Below are 23,164 nucleotides of genomic sequence, written 5' to 3'. Positions count from 1 at the left end.
GTAAGCCTGAGCTTCTGGGCTCTGTTTCTGCCTGCAGGATGTCTCCAAGAAGAATGAGCGCAGTGCCCTCAATGAAGTCCATCTGGTAGTAATGCGACTCCTGAGCGTCTTCATGTCCCGGACCAAATCTGGATCCAAGTCTTCCATATGTGAGGTATTTTTGCTTCAAGCTTATGGGTGGTGGGGAAAGGTAAGAGGATTGTCTGGTTGGTACTAGGGCTGAGGGCAAAGGTGATAGTCCTAATAGTCAGAATAAGGCCATTGTTGTTGCTTGAGAGGAGTTAGAGTCTAAGCTGTCACCTCTTCAAGAACAGAGCCTCCACCTTTTTCAGAATCCCTTCCAAGTCCCCTCTTTGCAACAATCCCTCCATTGGAGGGGTTAAAGGGTTTGGAAGTTTCATTATTAAAAGGCAGGGGACTGTTCTGCAAGGCGCGGAGTGACTAAGAGGATTCCCCACTGTATGTTGCTATAAGGTATGGTAAGAAAGCAGAGAGAAAGCAGTGTGTGCGGTGGGAAGGAGATTAACACAAAGCAGAGAAGGTAGAAATGGAGGCTGAACTGCATCCAATCTTAATGAGCTTATGAGCTGTGGGGTTTGCTGGGATTTGCAAGGCTCTCCTAATGGTTTTATTTACAGTAGCTTTTCTCCTACTTCTTTATTCATGTGATCGCTCACCCCATCTCCTTTGGAAGCTGGTTCTATGAGAAGAGCCCCTATTGGGAGGGTGGAGTTGCCCAAAAGTGCCTATAATGAAAAGTTTTCTCTCCTTGAAATGGTCTTTTTTTCTAGTTGCCCAAAGAAAAAGAGAAAACCATGCCCTCCAGGTAGAAAGGTTATCTAGTCCTTGCCTCTTGGCTTCTGGCATGTGTGTGTAGAGAGATTAGAGTTGAGAACTGGTGTTTATTTGTTTCTTTTCTCTTACCATGCCGTTATTCAAAGGAATTGGGGAAATGTTTGAGCTAGTGGGAAACTTTTAACTCAAGAGATCAACTAACTCACTTCCATGACAACTAGTTCTACTGTGAGTGTGTTTCTTCTCTCCAACACCCAGCTGCATTTACAAGCCATTCTTACCTTCTCCCTCCCAGTCGTCCTCCCTCATCTCCAGTGCCACCGCGGCAGCCCTGCTGAGCTCTGGGGCTGTGGACTACTGCCTGCATGTGCTCAAATCCCTCCTGGAGTATTGGAAGAGCCAACAGAATGATGAAGAGCCTGTGGCTGCGAGCCAGTTGCTGAAACCACATACTACTTCCTCCCCACCTGACATGAGCCCTTTCTTCCTCCGCCAGTATGTGAAGGTGAGGGCTTTCCTTGGACAAAGAGCCGCTCCTGTGCCTCATCCAGAGCACACTCAGTAAGGAGAGGGAATGAGCAGGGACCGAGGAGCTGCAGGAGGGAGCCCGCATTCCTTGGTGGGGTTCACTCTCAGTGTGATTTAATAAATGCCCTTCTATTGGGATCCTAAGTCCTGCCACTTTGTAAACCTGAGGAATTGAATGTTATCAGACAGTCATGGCTCTTTCACATTAAGATCCTTAGAAAAAGATGACAACAAGGTCATGTTGTCAATAGTGGGTTAACGTTCCCATGTGTGTCACATGCCGTCATTAGAGGTCTTTTAACATGCTAGTTTAGAAGATGAGCTTCTGATCAGGTGAGCCTGGGAACAGTTGTTCTCACTTACTAGCCAAGAGGCTTGGAGAAGTTCTGTCTAACCTTAGTAAGCCTTGTACACCTGGAAAACGAGGGTACACAGTGTCCGCTTTATAGGGTTGTCGTGAGCATTGAATGAGGTGATGTTTGTAAAGCACAGTGCTTCGCACATACCAATGCTCAACAAATGTTCATTATTACCATTTCTGTTCCGCTGAGTCCATCTGGTGGAGCTAAATGGGTTGGACTAGCTGTGCTTCTTACTGCGTACTCAGAACTACTTTGAATATATAGGAGTATAACAAGCATAAAATAGGAATCTGATCATGTCCTTCTCTTTTCAATAACCCTTAGGTGGTTTTTTATTACTTTTTGGCCAAAAAGTTCTTTATGGATCCAGCTATCCATCTTACTCCCTAGCTTTCGTACCTGCAACACCCCTGCATGCAGCCCTACTGACGTGTGCATTTTCCCCATGTGGCATGTTGCCTTTGTTCATGCTGTCCCTTCAGAAATTCTTTCTTCTCCCTCTGCATCCCTGTGTTCACTCATTTCTCAAATTCCGCCTCCTTCTTCAAGACCCAGTTCCAGCATTGGATCCTAAGGAAAGCCTTCCCTAACACACACTTCCTTGCTGTCAAGTCTGATTGAGAGTGTTTATCTGGTCATGCATGTGGAGTCTCCCCTTCAAACTATCAGCAAAGATCATGTTTACGCCTTTTATACTCCCAATGCTTGGCATAGAACCGATAAATAACTGGTGATTGAATAGGAGACACGTTGTGCAGGCTCTTCCTGGGAACCACACACCTTGCAGGATAGCTGTTGTTTCCACTGTCCTCAAATCTCCCTGAACCCCTGCCTGTCCGTGTGATGTGAAACAGGATTTTGCCTGAATTTAGTGATCCTGACCCCCTTGGCTTATTTGAATATTTCTTGTTATGGGAGTTTTAGTTCTAGGGAATGGAATATATCATAGAAAGTCAAATCTTTTCCTGCCACTGCTTTTTCAGTATTTTCTAATTCTAAGTTTTGTGTAAGTAGATAGAATACAGTAATCAGAAACCACAGAGTGAACTTTTAAAAAAGAGCAGTGAGATCTGTCTCCACTGAAACCTTTGCATGTAATGAAATTGCCCAGGAGTCTGGGGCCTTGCTTAGTTTGTAAACTAAACTGTCAGTCAGTGATGGCTCTGGCTTCAAAAAGAGCCATTGACCAGCTCTAGCATAAGGTATGCCTAGTGAGCAGTAAACCAGCCTTTTTCTTAAGTGTGGTCATGGAAATTGCCAATCACAGGTTCTTACACAAATATTCTTCTCCCAGGGTCATGCTGCTGATGTGTTTGAGGCCTATACTCAGCTTCTAACAGAGATGGTACTGAGGCTTCCATACCAAATAAAAAAGATAGCTGATACCAGTTCTCGAATCCCACCTCCTGTCTTTGATCATTCCTGGTTTTACTTTCTCTCGGAGGTAAGTGAAGGGGGTGGTGCCAGTGGAGGAGAGGACCCATCGGCTAGGACTGCCTTTGTGGACCCCTGACCCTCATAGTGTTTCCCCTAGGTCTCACCCCTGTGCTGTAGACTACAGGGTGGGGCAAGGGCACGTTTACAGTTGTGAGTATGCAAAACAGTTTTTCTTGTATTATTTATTCATTGTGTTATTTTCCATACAAACTACTGTATACCTACTTGTGCCTTATCCTGTATATGGTGAAACTGGGAGATGCGCATCAAAGCAAGCTATCCACTTTAGTTTCTGGTCTGTTCCTTTAACTTCCCCCACACAATGATAATGGGCAAGTTTAATACTTCGGACTCTGTCCGGAAAACAGAACGTATAGTAGTTAAATTAACAGAGATTTTAATATAGGGAATTGGTTAAATGGCCATTGAAATAGCAAAAAGATTGAAAGGGAATGCTGAGATGCACAGAGATAGTAACTTCAAGCAGCAGCTACCAACAGCCTTGTGTGTGAAGAGGGAGGCCCAGTGGATCTGAGGAGGGGTGCAGCTGCTGGTACCTTAGGAGCTCTGAGGAGAGGGGGAGTGACGTGGTTGATTCTGGAAGTACTGAGAGAAGCTGGTGATTAACAGTTGGTGTGCCCTTGAATACTAAAGACATGACGGAGGCCACCAGCGTGAGGGGCTGTTGCTAGGATAGCAGGCAAACAGGAAGAAGCAAGTCCCTTCTTTTCCTCCTGCTTTCCAGTGTCCCTCCAGTGCTCCTTATTGGCAGAACCTAAGAGGGAGCCAGTTACAAAGAAACAAGGCAGTTAGCATAATTCTGGACTGGATATTGCAGAGCAGCAGGGTATTATGGGGTGAGTTTGGAGCCAGCTGAGAGACCATAGTTATTAACCACAGCAATCGTGAGATTAACTCTAGGATGAATAATCTGTTAGCAAGCTCCAGATGACCATTTCAAGATGTATCTGTGTAACAACCTCACCTCTTTCCCCATCTCTTTCACCTGAGAGATTGTGAATGTTTTTCTCTTATATTTTCACTCGGTGGGCCAGAGTGGAGGCCAGCTTCCCTATAGATTCCTAAGTATTCTAGGAATGGGAGCAGTAATATTGCTATTTTTCCCTCTTTGACTTCTTTCTATGCCTTTCTCCTGGCCCCTGTAGGGAATTCTAAAGTTCACTAGAGGCTAGCTTGGCCACAAGAAAATAGATTGGTTTGTGTTTCTCACCGTTTTTTTTTTGTTTTTGTTTTGTTAATTCTCACTGGAGGATATTTTTCCCATTGATTTTTAGAGAGAATGGAAGGGTGAGAGGGAGAGAGAAACACATTGCTTCTGACATGTGCTCCGACTGGGGCAGGGGAACCTACAACCCAGGTACATGCCCTTGATAGGGAATTGAACCTGAGACCCTTCGGTGCGTGGGCCGATGCTCTATCCACTGGGTCACCAGCCAGGGTCCTTACCAGTTTTTATTTTTATCTTTTTTTAAAAGAACTGCTATATTTTATTTTATTTTTTATTAATCCTCACCTGAGGACATTCTTCCATTGATTTTTAGAGAGAGTGAAAGGGAAGGGGAGAGACATAGAGAAACATCGATATGAGAGACACATCGATGGATTGCATGCACCTGCAACCGAGAAATGTGCCCTTGACCAGAATCAAACCCGAATCCGAGGGGCCGACACTCTATCCACTGAGTCAGACTGGCCAGGGCTATTGTCAGTCTTTAATAACAGCTCATGGAAAGCCAGGGAGCTGAGGCTGGTACAGATATATAGTTCCAGAATCATTGACTGTGTTGTTTTTCCCCCTCAAGTACCTGATGATCCAGCAGACTCCATTTGTGCGCCGGCAAGTCCGCAAACTTCTGCTCTTCATCTGTGGATCAAAGGACAAGTACCGCCAGCTCCGGGATTTGCACACCTTGGACTCCCATGTGCGTGGGATCAAGAAGCTGCTGGAGGAACAGGGGATATTCCTCCGGGCAAGTGTGGTGACAGCCAGCTCAGGCTCCGCCTTGCAATACGACACACTCATCAGCCTGGTAAGTGGTTGGTGGGAGGGGTATGTGATGAAGCTCAGCTGAGTAAATAACCCAGATGGAGTTGTAGACAGGGCTTTTAGATATTTAGAAAACATCCTGGCCAGGGTTGGGATCAGGGAAAATCTGTAATACCTGACTGGGTGCTACACCACCATGTGTAGTTGGCTTCAGGGTCTGAGATTTTCCCCTTATGTTCCCTCCCCTACTTGGCTGTGGCTCATCCGTTATGAGGAGGGGTGACTTGGATTTTTCACCACTGTTACTTATTCATATCATGGACAGGATCAACCTGAAATTTGTACACTTCTGATTTTTGTCCTTGAATGCTAAAGAAATGATGTCTTACTGCCTGAAGATGAATTGTTTGGACTTTGGGAAGTAAATTGAATATTTTGCGTAGGAGCATCCAGAAGGAACAACTTCATTATTAAGGACTCCTGATCTAATGTCCTTACTGTTGTGCTTTTAGTAAGAAAAAAAGTAAACTTTTGTGGTTTCCAAGTCATGGAAAACCATCTCCCCTGCTGCATTATTAAGCAGTCTGAAGGATGCCTGGAAACAAAGGGCCGTTGTGTGGTGGGGAGTTGAACCTAGGAGGCGTGGCAAGAGCCTCGTGTGTGGGCCTTGGTCCCGGGTTCACCAGCGCACTGGATTAACTTTGCACAGAGGGCCATATTCAGTATGCATCCAAAACTAGATGAGGACCCCTCAAGGCAGCAGGTGAGGTACCAGGTGGGCTGCTTGGCGGGGTTACTCATTTTTGGTGATTGGTTTCCATTTCAGATGGAGCACCTGAAAGCCTGTGCAGAGATTGCTGCCCAGCGGACCATCAACTGGCAGAAATTCTGCATCAAAGACGACTGTAAGCAGTGCTGCTCCTTTTGGTTGCATTATTCATTCATTCCTCAGGAACTCTTACTGAGGCTACTATATGCCAAGGACTAAACTGGTTGCTAGAGATATAAAGCCATGACCAAGATAGGTAGTCATGCGGCACTTAACAATGGGCATTCTGGGAAATGTGTCATTAGGCCAATTCATTGTGCGAACATCATAGAATGTACTTATACAAATCTAGATAAGGCAGCCTATACACACCTAGGCTCTGTGGTATATCACCGTCATATATGCAGTCCATTCTTGACCAAATCGTTATGTGGCGCATGACAGTGTAGACAGAATTCTGCCTAGCAAAGAAGACAAGTAAAAACTTAAAAGGGTGGTTAGGGTCAATAGACAAGATTTGGGGTGCCACAGGGGCACAAAGTAGGAGTATCTGACCTCTAGACTGATAGTAAAGCTATAGAGGAGTATACGGAGTCTACAGAATCATCTTTTTCAAAGAAGTGGGGCTGGCAAAATATTTCAAAGAAGTGGGGCTGGCAAAAAGCTATAGAGGAGTATACGGAGTCTACAGAATCATCTTTTTCAAAGAAGTGGGGCTGGTCACAGTGTCAATATTTACCAGTCATTTCTCTACGTAGTGTTAAGATACTTGTCAGTATTTTCTTAGAGGATATAAGTTCTTCTTGGCAGCACTCAGCGGAGAGAACTTAGAGAAGGAGCTGGTCCTGACCATATGGAGAAGTTGCTCCAGTCCTTGCATGTAAGTTGAGTTGTCATCAAATCTTAGAGCTGAGCCCCTCTCCTCTGCCTGCAGCCGTCCTGTACTTCCTCCTCCAAGTCAGCTTCCTGGTAGACGAGGGGGTGTGTCCAGTGCTGCTTCAGCTCCTGTCCTGTGCTCTGTGTGGCAGCAGAGTGCTCGCTGCGCTGGCGGCCTCAACAGCGTCCTCCAGTTCTTCCTCCTCCTCAGCCCCTGTGGCCTCCAGCTCTGGACAAGCCACGACACAGTCCAAGTCCTCCACTAAAAAGAGCAAGAAAGAAGAAAAGGAAAAGGAGAAAGAGGGTAAGAGACCAGGGTGATATATTCTAGTCTCTCCTGGAGCACAAGGTTTATTCTCTTCTGAAGTGTCTTTCATCCTGACTTAAAGGGGACCTAAAACCCAAATGACCTCTGGGCTCTACTTTTGGTCTCATTTTCAGTTACATTGAAGGTGACACCTTAAAAACAGTGTGCCTTCCCATCCTAAGTGAGCGTAATAGGAAAGGTCAAAGTAGACAACATTTTTACTAGGCCAAGTTTCTTTTTCTGTGAAATAGTAACAGTTGTTCTGTGGCAAGTTTGTCAGTGTGAAATGAAATGTGCCCTGTAAACTGTTGAATGCTCTGTAAATGTAACCTGTTTTACTCGACTTCTCACCATCAGAAATGCAAGTGCCTTTCTGCTTAACTGCTTTTCATGGTCCTCGGAGGCCTGAGACAGGTGATCAGGGGTGGAAAGCAAGGAATGTATTCACATCCTCTCAATTAATTATTCAGATCTCTCTGTTCAAGTAGGCGTATAGTAATATTGACTGTGTTTGGTAGCAAGCTTTCGATAGGTTATTTCTCCTCCAGTGTAACTATGTTTGTTCAGTGCCAGGCTAATTATAGGCACTTTCTGCTTTTTGGGGGGTAGCATTATTATATGTCCCTTTTGAGGTTGACCTTTTGTCTCCCAGGAAGCAACTGAAAGTTGTTTTCAAATTATAACCATTTAGCTCAAACGTTTAGACATGGACAGCCTCCCCTCCCTCTGTATATGCTAGTGCTGGCAGTGATACTCTGGACCACTTCCCCCTACTCTTCTTGCCTTGATCTTGCAGGTGAGAGCTCAGGCAGCCAGGAGGACCAGCTGTGCACAGCTCTGGTGAACCAACTGAACAAATTTGCAGATAAGGAAACTTTGGTCCAATTTCTGCGTTGCTTCCTGTTAGAGTCCAATTCTTCCTCGGTGCGCTGGCAGGCCCACTGCCTGACACTGCATATCTACAGGTAGGGTCCAGGGCGGTTTTGACAGTCTTCATGGATCTGGGACCAGAGTGGACGGTGTAGTTCTGACTTGGTTTTATGTTACACGCTCATGGTCACAGTGTCAATATTTTACCAGCCTGAGCATCCTCTTAACTATTACAGATTTCTTCATTGAGTTATCTGATTTTTAGTATTAAACTGATGTTTAAGCAAGAGATTATCTGTTTCCCACTAAGAAGGCTATGTTTCTAGAAGTTTGTAAAATGATCGGGCTTGACTCGTTAGGTCAGTGGTCGGCAAACTCATTAGTCAACAGAGCCAGATATCAACAGTACAATGATTGAAATTTCTTTTGAGAGTCGAAAACCGACTTCTGCACATGGGCCACGAAGTTTCAATTGCACTGTACGTGTGAGCCTGCACGTGGTATTTTGTGGAAGAGCCACACTCAAGGGGCCAAAGAGCTGCATGTCAGTTTGCCGACCACTGTGTTAGGCTAACAAAGCTTGGTTACTGCCATTGAGTAATGTTGGATGATGGGAATAAACCACTTCCCGAAGACAGGAAAGAACTGTGCTACGTCTGTTAGGGTGGATTGTCAAAAGAGCAACAAAACCATTCAAACTTAACTCATAGTTATGGGGAAATTGCTACACCTACAAAAATAGTACCTGGGCCTTGATAAAGAACCTCAGGGCTTTCTGCTGTGTGGTAATATGAACTGCCGTTTATCTACAGAAACTCTAGCAAATCTCAACAAGAGCTCCTGCTAGATCTGATGTGGTCCATATGGCCAGAACTCCCAGCCTATGGCCGTAAGGCTGCCCAGTTTGTGGATCTACTAGGATATTTCTCCTTGAAAACTCCACAAACAGAGAAAAAGGTAACAGTTGATTTATGGTCAAAAGGGCTAACTCGTCATTTTAACCTTTCCCCCCCCTCTCTTAAAAAAAAAAAATTACACACACACACACACACACACACACACACACACACATATTGATTTCAGAGAGGAAGGGAGCGGGTGAGAAAGATAGAAACATCAGTGATGAGAGAGAATCATTGATCGGCTGCCTCCTGCACGCCCCTTACTGGGGACTGAGCCTGCAACCTGGACATGTGTCCTGACCAGGAATCGAACTGTGACCTCCTGGTTCATAGGTTGATGTTCAACTACTGAGCCACACCAGTCAGGTTAACCTTTTTTCTCTTGAGTTAAGAACATTATGACCAACACCCAAAAGGGGTGCATATATGAAACCTCTTGTAAAAATATATATGCACTCCCAGTGTGTATACTATGTAGGTAATATACACTAGCACATAGTACAATCTGAAATTGGTTTAGCCAATATAAGTAGATCAAGCGGGAAGAAAATGCAAGTCATTAAAAGTGCTTGGGAAAGACAGTGCTTCTCTGGGTTTCTAACAGCTCTGATTACATTCCCCAGAGTGTTTCTACAAACCTTTTCATGGCTTCTCCTTGAGAATCAAACTTATCTTCTTCTACAAGGTCTAAAAATGTGGACTATCATAAGATTGTGGGAACTTCTAAAGAAGGTAGAATCCTTTAAATGATTAGGAATTAGGCCCAGTTTTGTATGATTCTGATGGGGGCTGAGAAGTCTGGTACTTCTGGGGCAGTATCATCTAGAAAGCAGAAGACAAAAGTCTTTTCCAGTAAGACTTCCCTTGGGCTTTAACTATGGTCCTTTATTGACTTCTGTTTCAGTTGAAGGAATATTCACAGAAGGCTGTGGAGATTCTGCGGACTCAAAACCATATTCTTACCAACCATCCCAACTCAAACATTTACAAGTGAGTTTTGTTCTGCTTTCTCCCTATTGAAGCTTAGCCAAATTGCTCTCTCGACGTTGATTGGCTCTTACATGCGAATCAATATGCCCCTGTCTAGTTGGTCTTTGAATCCCTCCCTTGTAGCTGGGGCCTTGCACATAGAAGTTACTCAAAATATAACTGCTGAATTTGGGTTTGATAAGCAGTAATTTTTTAAAAATATCTCTAGTTTCCAGAGTCTAAGTCTAAATAAGACAAGTTTACAGAAAATGGCTACATTAAAAAAAACTTTTGAAAGAGAATATTGGTTAAACTGACAATTTATTGTTTCCAAGGTTTAATAGTGACTATTGTTTTTTTCCCCTTCAAACTTTATTGAGGTACAGTTTCCATAGGACAGAATTCACCTATTTTAAATATATAATTCAATGATGTTTAGTATTTTTAATTGTGACTGAGTCAAACCTTAAACTTTCTAGGATTCCCCCTGACCTCGGGAAAGCTCAGAAACAGGAAACTTCTATGTGAAATTTCCTTCCTGTGACTTCTCAAACCTGTTGGCATTTTTCACATGTCTTTATGTTCTTACTAGGGTGGGGATTGCCTGGGGGAATATTGAGCCATGGCCTTTTCATGGCTTCTTTATGAAGCTCAGTGCTTTCTAAGATGAAAATTTCTTTATATGCTGAGACTGGTTTCTTCTTTAGCACCTTGTCTGGCTTAGTGGAGTTTGATGGCTATTACCTGGAGAGTGATCCCTGCCTGGTGTGTAATAACCCAGAAGTGCCGTTTTGTGTAAGTGACATCTTCAACATGGATGGTCCTGAGGCTCACAGGGCCAGTGGGTTTCTTACTTCCAGAGATTGGTTGTTACCGCATAGGTGTTCCTCTCCTCATGCTTGGTCGCCAGGGGTGTGAATCCTTACCTGCTACACTTGTTACCTTAAATAGAAATTTCATCCATGGATGAAGAGTGGGTTACAGTGATGAATTTGAAGAAGACAGGTTGAGCTGTTAGCCTTGAACTAATACAGTGTTTTGTGTGTCCTCTTGTGTTTAGTATATCAAGCTGTCTTCCATTAAAGTGGACACCCGGTACACCACCACCCAGCAGGTTGTAAAGCTCATTGGCAGCCACACCATCAGCAAAGTGACGGTGAAAATTGGAGACCTGAAGCGGACCAAGATGGTGCGAACTATCAACCTCTATTACAACAATCGAACTGTGCAGGCCATCGTGGAGCTGAAAAACAAGTACGGGCTCTTTGAACTTGAGGGTGGGGGAGGCTGGAAGGCTTCCCACCTGTTGTTGGCTTTGATTGCTGGCATCTGGTGAAGTAGCGCATCCCTACAGGTCCAGTAGATCCTCTTATCCACTTCAGTCATGACTGGGGGACAAAAGTGAAATGCCAGTTCCTGAGGATGTCGACAAAGGTTATTTTAAAATCATGTCCAGGGAGCCCTCGGGGTCAATGGAAGTTCTTCAACAGCTTGCCTGGGAGGGGAAGCTTAGTGAGGGACACGCCAAGCTTCTCATACCCATGCTAACTAGAGCAGTTTCATTTTTATATAAAACCATCTACATTGGGAAGCAGTTGTCGTTTTTTGGATTTAGATGCTATTCTCCTGCTCACAGAGCAAGCAGTATTTCTCCAGAAGTTTTTCTAGTACACAGTCCTTCCAATTCTACATGGTGCCTTCCCTCTATATCTGCTGACGTTGGATCTTTCTAGCTCATAGATGCCAATGTTTGAATCAGGGCAAGTCATATATGGGCTAAAGAAGGTACTAGCAGGTTACAGTGCTGACTTTTACAGAGACAGATCTCTTGTTGAAGTCTCAGGCATTGCTGTTGGGCATGAGTAGATACTGCCTGAATATTAAGACTTATGGTGCTGCTGTCCAGTGTTGCTCAGTGGTTGAGCGTAGACCCATGAACACGGTTCAATTCCCTGTCAGGGCACATGCCCAGGTTGCAGGCTCCATTCCCAGTAGGGAGCACGCAGGAGGCAGCTAATCAATGATTCTCATCATTGATGTTTCTCCCTTCCTCTCTGAAATTAATAAAAAAATTTTTTTAATTAAAAGAAAAAGCCGAAACCAGTTTGGCTCAATGGATGGAGCGTCGGCCTGCGGACTGAAGGGTCCCAGGTTCAATTCCGGTCAAGGGCATGTACCTTGGTTGCGGGCACATCCCCAGTGGGAGGTGTGCAGGAGGCAGCTGATCGATGTTTCTCTCTCATCGATGTTTCTAGCTCTCTATCCCTCTCCCTTCCTCTCTGTAAAATATCAATAAAAAAAAAAAAGAAAGAAAGAAAAAGACTTGGGGTGCTGTTCTGCACATAGAATGGAAGTGTTGGCATTCTAAGAAGCAGAATAAAGCTGGAGTGTACTATATCAACAAATGGCCACCTTTGGAAAGCACTGGTGACCTGCAAGTAGAAGCTGCTCTTTTGGATAACCTCATTCCTTTCCGCAGAGGGGATTTGATGTTCTTTGTGTAGAGTCAGTGCAGCTGCTGGGAGAGCACTTAGACTCGGAACAGGACTGTGGATTCACATCTCTGTTCTGCTCATCTTTGACCTTGGAGGAGTTATGTAGCCTCAGTTTCCTTAACTTTAAATAGAGATAAGTTCACTTTCAAGGTGTTATTTTAAAGATTCTGTGTGTGTGTGTGTGTGTGTGTGTGTGTGTGTATGTACTCTGAGAACAGAGCCCACGTGGTAAGTGCTTAGTTAAAGTTGGCTCTAATTGTAGATAATTACATGCCTTTTCTCTCTATGAGTCTGTTTGCCACTTGGTCCAGATTCTGGTATGTCCCTCTGCCTCTCTAAAGCAACCTGAGCTTTATCCTTCCGAGGTAGTTGTTGTGATGGGAACTTATGGCAGTAATCATCATGCTTCTCTGAGGGTACAGGCTTCAGTGTGGAACACTTTTGGAGTACGGTCTTGCCTTGATAAGAACTTCTGTTTTTCTGGAATCTCAAAAATTATCATATGGAACATCTTAAAGCACTTGTATGTTCTATCCTTTTTTATAGAGAAAGGGTAGTAGAAAATATTTAAAAAATTAGGGTGCTATTATTTGCCAGATGTCCTGCTCTTAGAGTAACCACTTCATTGCCCTAGAAAAATACATAGGAACAATCTTTGTCTCATCAGACCGTCATCACTGAGCCTTAAATGAGAGGCTGTCAGGTCTCTGCCCATCTATCTGACACTGTCTCTCTTAGGCCTGCTCGCTGGCACAAAGCCAAGAAAGTTCAACTGACCCCTGGGCAGACAGAGGTGAAGATTGACCTGCCCTTGCCCATTGTGGCTTCCAACCTGATGATTGAGTTTGCAGACTTCTATGAAAACTACCAGGCTTCCACAGAGACCCTGCAGTGCCCACGCTGTAGTGCCTCCGTCCCTGCCAACCCCGGGGTGTGCGGCAACTGTGGAGAGAATGTCTACCAGTGTCACAAATGCAGGTAAGCGAGTAGTTGTTGCCCGGGCCAGGGCCATGAACATTCCTTGTATCTTTCTGTAAGAGTCAGTGTGGGCAATTTCAGTGTCTGAGTTAGAGGATTATGGGTATGTAGAACGTGAAGTACAAAGGTAGAGAGAGAAGGAGGGAGGCAGGGGGAAAAGTGGAGTGTGTGTGTGTGTGTGTGTGTGTGTGTGTGTGTTTGCGTTTGCCCAACCTGTGATTGCGGGGTGCGGGAGTCCCCTAAGTTTAGTTCTTGGTCTTCCTTTCTTGTTATCTGGTTGCTTAAGTCATCCTTACCTATTTGTTACTGTCCCTCCAGTAGTCCCTGCAATAGTTTCCAGAGTATAGACATGATAAAATACGTTTCCTCCCTGGGTCATCCCTATACCACCAAACTTCTGCTCCTCCCCTGACCCAAACACTTTGGTTCTTCAGATCCATCAATTATGATGAAAAGGATCCCTTCCTCTGCAATGCCTGTGGCTTCTGTAAATATGCTCGCTTCGACTTCATGCTCTATGCCAAGCCTTGCTGTGCAGTGGATCCCATTGAGAATGAAGAAGACCGGAAGAAGGTGAGGCCACTTCTGTCCTAGACTCGGGCTTTGATCTGAGCTTTCTCTACAGCTGATGTAGGATGTGTGCTTTTCCTTCAAGCCCCAATCTTCAACTCGGGACTATTTTCAGGGCCAAGCTTTTGGGTGGAAGCAAATAATGAAGTGAGATATATTGGAACACATGGTTGGCCTAGGGTTTTGGAGAAATGTTGGTAATAAACTAGAATATCTCAAGGGGCAAATAACTTTAGATTTGGAAAAGTGGAAAGAAGCTGGGTAGCTTGCCCTGCATTTTTTCCGTGGACTGCTTCGTATTGCAGCTGTGGGTCTTCCCTCAGTTTTAGCCTATTCAGGGGCCGCTTCTCAGCCATCATGATGTGATGGGACTAGATATTGTAGGAGTGAAAAGGGGTGGGCTTTGGAGTCAGAGGACCAAAATTCTAGTTCCAGCTGTACATTTTAATACTGTGTGACCTGCCATAAACCATTTTTCAGCAGTGCTTGTTTATATGTGTGTGGTATTATACATGTACATCGAGTTTTATTAAAAATAATTAGAAATAAGATGCCTGTCTCACAGGATTATTCTGAAGAAGAGAAAGATTGTATGGAGCACAGCACCTGCCCTATAGGAAATGTTTCAGTGAACAGATCCCTCAGGGAAAGGCATCGCATAGAAAAGCCTTCATGCGCTCATCCATGTCTTTTTCTGTCTAGGCTGTTTCCAACATCAATACACTTCTGGACAAAGCTGATCGAGTATATCATCAGCTGATGGGACATCGGCCACAGCTGGAGAACCTGCTCTGCAAAGTGAATGAGGCAGCTCCTGAGAAGCCGCAGGTAATCCCAGATTGGAAGGGGCATTTGAAGAGGGTCATGATCAGAAGATTGTCGCAGGTAAGACGATCTCTCAGTGGAAAGCTGACAGCTTCCCTCTTGGATTGCAGGATGACTCGGGCTCAGCTGGGGGCATCAGCTCCACTTCAGCCAGTGTGAATCGTTACATCCTGCAGTTGGCTCAGGAGTACTGTGGAGATTGCAAGAACTCTTTCGATGAACTTTCCAAAATCATTCAGGTAGAGCAATGGGAGCGCCTTTAGAGTGTGCTATTGAGAATTGCTTTCAAAGTAGCCCTGCTGCTCTTGTCCAGCAGTTCAGATCCTGGATGACTGGTTTTAAAAAATCCAGTGCCAAGATTCTGTTTCCTTTTTTTGACATAGGTGATTTTGGCAGGCTAGAAGGGCAGGGAGTTCCAACTCTCTTCAACCAGGGTGGGCCACATAGCGGGTGGAATGTTGATCTCCATGGAGTGGGAGGCTGCCTGCAGACAAGGAGAGCAGCTAGTATCCTTGCCACTCAGATTGCTGGTGTGCCTTCTTTGCTACATGTACCTGCGGTTCTGACCTTTGTCTTTGTTCTTTTCGAGAATCTGACAATGGAATTAAAGGCATCTGCCTGCGATCAGAGGCTTTTCTGACTCTGCCACTTACCTTGGTCAAGCCAACCCCTCTAAGCCCGTTTCCATCTCTCTAAAATGGGGATAAAGTAACTGGTGGGATTATCAAGGTTAAATTAGAAATACATGTAAAGTGTGTTTTTTCCCCCCAAACCAAAGCTTTCTAGTTAACTTCCTCTTCCTCCTTATTTTAATTGCTAATTTATTTCTCTTTTGTCTTTTTTTTTTTCCTTAGAAAGTCTTTGCTTCACGCAAAGAGTTGTTGGAATATGACCTGCAGCAGAGGGAAGCGGCCACCAAGTCCTCCCGGACGTCTGTGCAGCCCACCTTCACTGCCAGCCAGTACCGGGCCTTATCCGTCCTGAGCTGTGGCCACACGTCCTCCACCAAGTGCTATGGCTGCGCCTCGGCTGTCACTGAACATTGTATCACACTGCTCCGGGCCCTGGCCTCCAATCCAGCCTTGAGGCACATCCTCGTCTCCCAGGGCCTAATCCGGGAGCTCTTTGATTACAATCTCCGCCGAGGCTCTGCAGCCATGCGGGAGGAGGTCCGCCAGCTCATGTGCCTCCTAACTCGGTCAGAGCCTGCAACGTGGTGGGGCTAGTAATTCCTGCTAACACCAGGGTTGATGGCAGCAGTGATGCTGGGAACACTAGAGGGTGCAAAGAATTATGCTTCTCATTGCCAGACAGTTTGGCTAGTTTATCATGGAGGAGAAAATGGGGAGCTGTCCATGGTGTAGATGAATGAACTTAGAGATGTTTGAAACCCCATGTAAGTAGTGTAATTGGCTTATACTGGGCTTTGTTGGTTTCAGTGTGGTTTCCTGAGGAAATGGTCTCTGAGTTCTAGTGAGGGGGAGAAGGGAGTGACTGGGCACTCAGACTTAAAACTCACCAAAAAGAAGACAGTGGAGCCTAGTGGTTAAGAACTTGGACTCTGGGTCAGAATGACCCAGGCTCAGTATCTGGTACTTTGTACTGTGGGCCTTGGACAAATTACTTAACTCCTTGAGCCCAAGTTTTCTTCCATCTAGAAAATACTGATAATAGTAAATACCTTCAAGACTAATGGTGAGGATGAAAAGAAAATAATTCGTGTAATAACTCACGTTTGTTGAATACTTAAAGAATGCCCATATAGTGCCCAGAGCTGGATGTGGATATATACTGAGTATGTGACTTAAACTCTGGAATGGGTTGGGTGGTTGGTAAATATTGTATTGTTTTATCACTCATTTAGCAAATATTTATTGACCATCTGCTGAATGCCAGGCACTGTGCTAGACTCTGAGGTTACAGTGGTAAATGAAACAAAGTCCCTGCCCTCATGCAGTGGACAGATAATTCCACAATACAGTGTCAGGAGGTTAGATTGTGAAGAGAAGTAAAGCTGGAGTGGTGACCCTGATTGTGGAAGGGGTTGCTGTATAGGATAGGGTGGTCCAGGGAGACCTCTAAGGGTGTCATACTTGAGCAAAGAGCTGTGTAAAGTAGGAGCAAGCTGTGCTACATGCATAGGAAACACAAGTGGAAGGCTGAGAGGCAGGGCTGTGCCAGGAATGGAGGGGGAACAACAGGGAGGCCCAAGAAGCACTGTGGGGGAAACGGGGGAGTGGGGATTAGTGAGGGGTCTCTAGGGGCCAGATCCTGAAGGGTCTTGTAGGCCATTTTAAGGACTTTGGATTTTATTTAGCAAGTGTTGGGAAGCAAGAAAGTGATGTAATACAATTTACGTTTTTTGTAATAGTTAATGTAGACATTATTACAAAGGGCCATGGATGCCTTGTGGGAAATGGAGGCAGTTGGAGGAGATATGGAAAGAGTTGTGGCCAAAACTGAGTGAGAACGCCTAGATCTGGCGACTGTGATTACACCACCTGGCACCTGAGGGCTCTGCAGCCTGGGACGTGGGTGGGGACACAATCTCCCCTATGTTGGTGCTGCTCCTTCCCAGCCAGGGTCTCCTCCCAGGAAAGGCGGCTGTGACATATGCTTTTTACTACACACCAGGGTCTTGTGGACTAATGCTGTAGACTTGCCCCTGGGAAGGCCAGGTAGCCCTAGACATCGATTTCCTCTTCTTTGGGCTCCTTCAGGTGGGAAGAAGGGGCACAGCCAATGGTGAGTAACAGGACCCTGTTTTTTTGCTTCTGCAGAGACAATCCAGAAGCCACCCAGCAAATGAATGACCTGATCATTGGCAAAGTCTCCACAGCCCTGAAGGGCCACTGGGCCAATCCTGATCTGGTGAGCAGGACAGGTGTCCCCTCTGACTCCTCCCTCACTTTCCTTCTCTGTTCCCTCGTTTCCTCCCTGCCAGTCCCGTTGTCATGACTGAACAGCATGTTTGATTGCAAAACTCATGTCCCAGAGTGATTTTGCCAGGTTAGACCCAACTCCACACAGAAAAGAGAAGTGGGTGGTCTGCCGTATGGAGTACAAGGGCCTCCCTCTCTCCCTTCTCTCCCTGATGATGCCACTTATGACCAGAAATTTTAGTTTTTAGTGCCTGGGTCAGAGTTTGGCCACAGCCAGTCCTGGGATTGACTTTCAGACCCTTCTCTACTCATGCCTCTTCCTGTTGGCCTCCTAGGCAAGTAGCCTTCAGTATGAAATGCTGCTGCTGACAGATTCTATCTCGAAGGAGGACAGCTGCTGGGAGCTCCGGTTGCGCTGTGGTGAGTTTGGGGAAATCTGGTTGGGAGCTTTTAAGAGAGAGGAAAGGAGGCCTCGAGGTGTAGTCCCAGCCACAGAGAGGAAGGGGTGTGGGGACTACACTTGGACAGCCTTGCGGAGCAGCTGCGAGGTGTTTTATGATTGTGACTCTGCCTTCCCTCCCGACCCTAGCTCTCAGCCTTTTCCTCATGGCTGTGAACATCAAGACCCCCGTGGTTGTTGAGAACATTACCCTCATGTGCCTGCGGATCTTACAGAAGCTGATTAAACCACCTGCTCCAACCAGCAAGAAGAACAAGGTACTGGGCAGGGAGTCTCTGAGGGAAGGTTAGGGTGGGAGCCCCTACCATGTCCCGGCCAGCACTGTGCTCTGCCCTATCTGAACTCCCCTGACCTGGGGAGCACCATTGCTTCCTTTGTCGCAGTTCAGCGGAGTTGGGTTGGGATTTTTGAGAGGGTTTCTTAAGAGGAAAGTTAAGGGTAAAAGAAGCACAAAAATATAGCCCGGCCGGCGTGGCTCAGTGATTGAGCATCGACCTGTGAGCCAGGAGGTCATGGTTCTATTCCTGGTTCAGGGCACATGCCCGGGTTGCGGGCTGGATCCCCATTAGGGGGTGTGCAGGAGGCAGCTGATCAGTGATTCTCTCTCATCATTGATGTTTCTCTGAAACATCTCTCTCATCATTGATGTTTCTCTGATCTTTCTGAAATCAATAAAAATATTAAAGAAAAAAAAAATATATATGCAGAGAACAAAGTGGTTGACCGTGGAGGACTCCTCTTTCTGCCATCATATCAGGTGACTTGCAGCTCCCTGAGAGCGTGGTGTTCTTCCCGCCTCTGTGCCTCTGCCATGCGTGTGTGCAGGGATGTCTTCCATTTAACAATAACTTGACCTTGGGAAGTTATTTAACTTAGTTTCCTCACTTTTTCCATCTGTAAAGTGAGAATAGAGTCTCCACCTTGAAATGTTGTAAAGAATAAATGACTTAATGAAGATCAAATTCTCAGAGCAGAGTCTGGCCCAAGTTAGTCCTTAATAAATGTTAGCTGTGGCTATATATATTGTCTTCTCTGTCTGGAATACTCCTTTGATCCTTAGCTGCTCCTCAGAATATCCACTTCTCTGCTAGGCTGGCTGCAAGTTCCTTGAATCCAGGGACTGTCTTACTAATAATTTTTTTATGTTCGGTACATAGTGTGTATCTAGCATATAATAGCCACTCAGTAAATTATTGTTAAGTGAATGAATATAGCCAAGCCACAGATAGGCTTGCCTGTACCAGCTATACACACCATAATTTTTTCTCTTGGCCATGCCTGAGGCTTGCTGCCTCTAACCCCTCATTGTGGTTCTTGGGCCATTCCAAGACCTGCTCCATCATGATAGAATCTCTTGATGGGAAACAGAGCCTTTATTGCAGGAAGGTTGCTTTCAGAGTGGTAAACACTAGGGAGGAAGCTGCCCAGACAGTCCTCAGGAAAGACAACACTGAGGTAGGTACCTTCCTTCCTTCCCTTTGATGAAGGTTTATTTCCCCTCAGAGCTGATTCCCAGCAAGTGAAATTGGTCCTTGATTGAATAGAAGAACCTCATCCGCACATAACTCATTTTATCCACAGTGTAAGGTGAAAGATTTCCCCAGAGTTGTTACCCTCCAAGGCTGACGCTTAGTTATAGCCCAGAGAGAGCAGCCAACAATTCCCAAGACATTCAAGGAATCTGCGGCCAATAATTATTTTTATATTTACCCTAAGTCACAATTTGCCCTTTGCACTCTGTGGATGTTTGTGCTGATGGTGCAGAGTCAGTGCTGGTAAGACTGCTTGGTGTCTTGGCAGAAGAGGCAGCGGCACCAGCTTCATGGGCTCTTCACTGCCATGCAGTTTCATTCCAGAGCTTCCTGATGAAGTAGTGCAAATTAATTTCAGTGAATCTCGACTCTTGAGTACTGTTCTCCTTACTCTTCAGTGGGACAGTGTGGGAAGGACGCACAAAGTGCTTCTGCTTCACTCCAAAGTGCAAGGTTGTCTTGAGGAAACACGCGTGTGATTATTGGAGATGCCAGCTGAACTAGTGCTTTTTCTGGAACCCACCTGTGCTTGCAAGGACAACTGACAGGCAAATTGTGGTTGCTCAGAATTAGTGCCAGGCAGACATTTTCTTGACAAATGAATAAAGTGAGCCTGTCACTTGAAGAGGAATTGATGTATTTTTCCAAATGACCAGTGCATGTTACAGAATCATGCATGGGTAAAAGATGAATTTTAGTGTAATGGAATATGAAAAGTTTATTGATGGGTTTTAGATTCCACATTGCAGTCAGTCTTTAAGAACCTATAATTTGTTGAATTTCAGTGTAGTATCAAAGAAAAAAAATCCAAAATTAATTGGAAAGCAACAAATATTTTCTTCCTTTTCCCAACTGTATGTCTGTGTAGGGCTAGGTGTTTTTCATATACTTAACCAAAACAGCATATCACTACTGTTTGGAAGCAGAAGCCAATATGAGAATCCAGCTGTCTTATTAAGGCACTCATTAAATTATTTTTAAAAATAGAAAACTGTGCCATTCCTTTCTCTAGATTTCTTTTGTTTTGGAAAATATAAAAAATGTCATTTAGGTTGATAGGTAATGGATTTTTTGAGAGTGATGAGGTCCTGAAGTCAAAAAGTTTGAGAACCACTGGCTTAGAGTTCTGGTTAGTAGTGGCCCTTTAAATTCTGCAGGCTGCCCAGTGACCCCTTGAAGATTTATGTTGGGAAACTGCCAGTCAGCCTGGGGAAAGGAATTAGTGTATGTGGCTATAGAATTGTCTGTAGGAAGCAGCTACATCTTACCTTGCACAATCAAATCAGTGATCTTAAGCTCAGTGGAGATGCTACTGCTAAATTGGATCAGAATGCTTTAACAGGAACATGTATTTGAGCATAAAGATGTGACAGTTGATCCTTCTGATCTTCTTGCCTTTGCACATGTCTCCTTGGGATGCCAGTGCCACTTTGTCGGAGCTGTGGCTCAAGTATGGCTTCACACACTTTCCCTTTGTTCCACTTTCCTCCTGTAGGATGTCCCTGTGGAGGCCCTCACTACAGTCAAGCCTTACTGCAATGAGATCCATGCCCAGGCTCAACTGTGGCTCAAGAGAGACCCCAAAGCATCCTATGAAGCCTGGAAGAAGTGTCTTCCTATTAGAGGTGTGCTTGTTTCTTTAAGATGGGAAATCCAACCCGTGTCCTGACAGTCCTAAATCCCCCTCTTCTGTCACTTTTTTTTCCTTATTTCCTCCTGTACCCTTTTGCCTTCCAGGGGTAGATGGCAATGGGAAGTCCCCAAGCAAATCGGAGCTCCACCATCTCTATTTGACTGAGAAGTACGTGTGGAGGTGGAAGCAGTTCCTGAGTCGTCGGGGAAAGAGGACCTCCCCCTTGGATCTCAAACTGGGCCATAACAACTGGCTACGGCAAGTGAGTGACTCCGCCCCTGGGCCCTGCCCAGCTGCCCGGCCCCAGATACTGAGCACTTTCCCACTTTACTCTGCTTCTGATCCTTCTCTTTGCTTTCTTGCACAGGAATCTGTGGCCAACGTTATTTTTATAATTAACCCTAATCACAATTTGCCTTTCAAATAGGGAGTGGGTTGAGGGTCTTGGTTGCAGCCACCACTGGCCAGAGCAGAATTCCTCTGCCCTTCTCTTCAAGCTCGTCCTGCTCTCTGCTCCCTCCCTGACCTCTTAATAGACTGAGCCGCAGTGCCCACAGTCCCCTTTCTCCTTCCGTCTTTCATATCTCCTGCTGACCTCTCCCTCTTCTTCCTATCTAATGTTTTAAAGGATGAAAGTAATTCTCGTCTATTGATATGTAAAATGAAAAATACTTGACATGGAGTGTCCCCGAAGTGGAATTATAAAAGTGTTTACTAGGGAAAATACCTGCTTGTCTTTTCCCCAGTTCGGTCATCTTAGGTATATTCTCCAAATTACTTGATGGAGAAAATCTCCATGAAGAAGAAGGCTCCTTAGCAGCCTATTTCCCAGTCTGGCAGTCGGATCTCATGTTAGTTAGCGGGTGATTTTTGCCTTTAACCTTTTCCTGGAAGGTGCCCAGACGACGTCTCGGGATGGGGGGTAGTTGACTGCCCTGCTGGGGGTCTGGTGAGAGGCTGTCATCTGAGCCAGGCGGCTTTCCTCTCATGCCCTGTAGGTGCTCTTTACTCCAGCGACGCAGGCAGCACGGCAGGCAGCCTGTACCATTGTGGAAGCTCTAGCCACCATTCCCAGCCGCAAGCAGCAGGTCCTTGACCTCCTCACCAGGTACGATTTGAGGGTGGGAAGGGGAGAATGGTTAGACTTCATCTAGAGCCTTTTATGCTTTCCCAGGGGAATCCATAGATAGGAGTGATGGGAGGCACACCTAAGACCACAGAAATTAAAAAGCTGAGTTTTAGTGGTAATAAAGCACCAGCACCAGCTTATGAGCACCTAAAGAAAGCTTGGCATGCATCATCGCATTTAATCTTCAAAGCAACCTGGGCTTAAAGGGGTTAATTAACTTCTCCACCAGAGGGCAGCCTTTGAGTTCAGGCAGTCTAATTTCAAAGCCTTCATTATTGAAATAATGGTACACTTGCCTTTTAAGTGGTTCAGTCAAAAATAGTTTCGCTGCCCAAGTAATCACTAATCATATTTTGGTGCTTATTCCAGATGAGTATAGTTTATTGCATCCCATTCCCTGTTGTGTGCTCTGGGTTCTTCCCAAGTGGGAGGTTTGGGTTTTCTCAGGGGCCCTTCCTCTGACCTGGAAGGAAGGGGGGCGAAGGACGGCAGAAGACTTGAAAGGTGAAGGAGTGTAAGGAACTAGTAGACTGTTGGAGCTGTTTGAGTTCTCACAGTGCCCTGTCTGTCTCGATGGCAGTTACCTGGACGAATTGAGCGTAGCTGGCGAGTGCGCCGCTGAGTACTTGGCTCTCTACCAGAAGCTCATCACTTCCGCTCATTGGAAAGTCTACCTGGCAGCGCGGGGAGTCCTGCCCTATGTGGGCAACCTCATCACCAAGGTATCCCATCCTGCAGCCAGGAGAGCTCTTTCTCTTGGGGACACTTAGGCTCTTCCCAATTTTTAAGCAATCCCTTAACATGAATGCAATTGCCCTTGGCTTCTTGGGAAGGAGT

General features: G+C 45.4%; 1 protein-coding gene across 5 annotated transcripts in view; it reads left to right on the top strand.

Annotated features, from left to right (window-relative positions):
• Positions 1 to 23,164, top strand: part of UBR4 (ubiquitin protein ligase E3 component n-recognin 4) — a 127,595-nt gene that overhangs the window by 71,195 nt on the left and 33,236 nt on the right. For all 5 annotated transcript variants that reach the window (XM_080654323.1, XM_080654322.1, XM_080654324.1 and 2 more), the window contains 23 exons: positions 38 to 154; positions 1,091 to 1,300; positions 2,980 to 3,129; positions 4,946 to 5,173; positions 5,957 to 6,035; positions 6,834 to 7,079; positions 7,879 to 8,047; positions 8,765 to 8,909; positions 9,759 to 9,844; positions 10,531 to 10,618; positions 10,884 to 11,077; positions 13,057 to 13,296; positions 13,731 to 13,869; positions 14,569 to 14,694; positions 14,802 to 14,930; positions 15,546 to 15,889; positions 17,472 to 17,562; positions 17,909 to 17,993; positions 18,163 to 18,290; positions 21,061 to 21,190; positions 21,303 to 21,460; positions 22,197 to 22,306; positions 22,908 to 23,049. In XM_080654323.1, coding sequence (XP_080510449.1) covers positions 38 to 154; positions 1,091 to 1,300; positions 2,980 to 3,129; positions 4,946 to 5,173; positions 5,957 to 6,035; positions 6,834 to 7,079; positions 7,879 to 8,047; positions 8,765 to 8,909; positions 9,759 to 9,844; positions 10,531 to 10,618; positions 10,884 to 11,077; positions 13,057 to 13,296; positions 13,731 to 13,869; positions 14,569 to 14,694; positions 14,802 to 14,930; positions 15,546 to 15,889; positions 17,472 to 17,562; positions 17,909 to 17,993; positions 18,163 to 18,290; positions 21,061 to 21,190; positions 21,303 to 21,460; positions 22,197 to 22,306; positions 22,908 to 23,049 — 3,534 coding nt within the window. The remainder of the gene's footprint in view (positions 1 to 37; positions 155 to 1,090; positions 1,301 to 2,979; positions 3,130 to 4,945; positions 5,174 to 5,956; positions 6,036 to 6,833; positions 7,080 to 7,878; positions 8,048 to 8,764; positions 8,910 to 9,758; positions 9,845 to 10,530; positions 10,619 to 10,883; positions 11,078 to 13,056; positions 13,297 to 13,730; positions 13,870 to 14,568; positions 14,695 to 14,801; positions 14,931 to 15,545; positions 15,890 to 17,471; positions 17,563 to 17,908; positions 17,994 to 18,162; positions 18,291 to 21,060; positions 21,191 to 21,302; positions 21,461 to 22,196; positions 22,307 to 22,907; positions 23,050 to 23,164) is intronic.

Source organism: Plecotus auritus (genome assembly GCF_963455305.1).
Source record: "Plecotus auritus genome assembly, chromosome: 2".
In the NCBI taxonomy this organism is placed as follows: domain Eukaryota; kingdom Metazoa; phylum Chordata; class Mammalia; order Chiroptera; family Vespertilionidae; genus Plecotus; species Plecotus auritus.
Note: the sequence above shows the minus strand (reverse complement) of the source record. Positions and strands in the feature narration are given on the sequence as shown.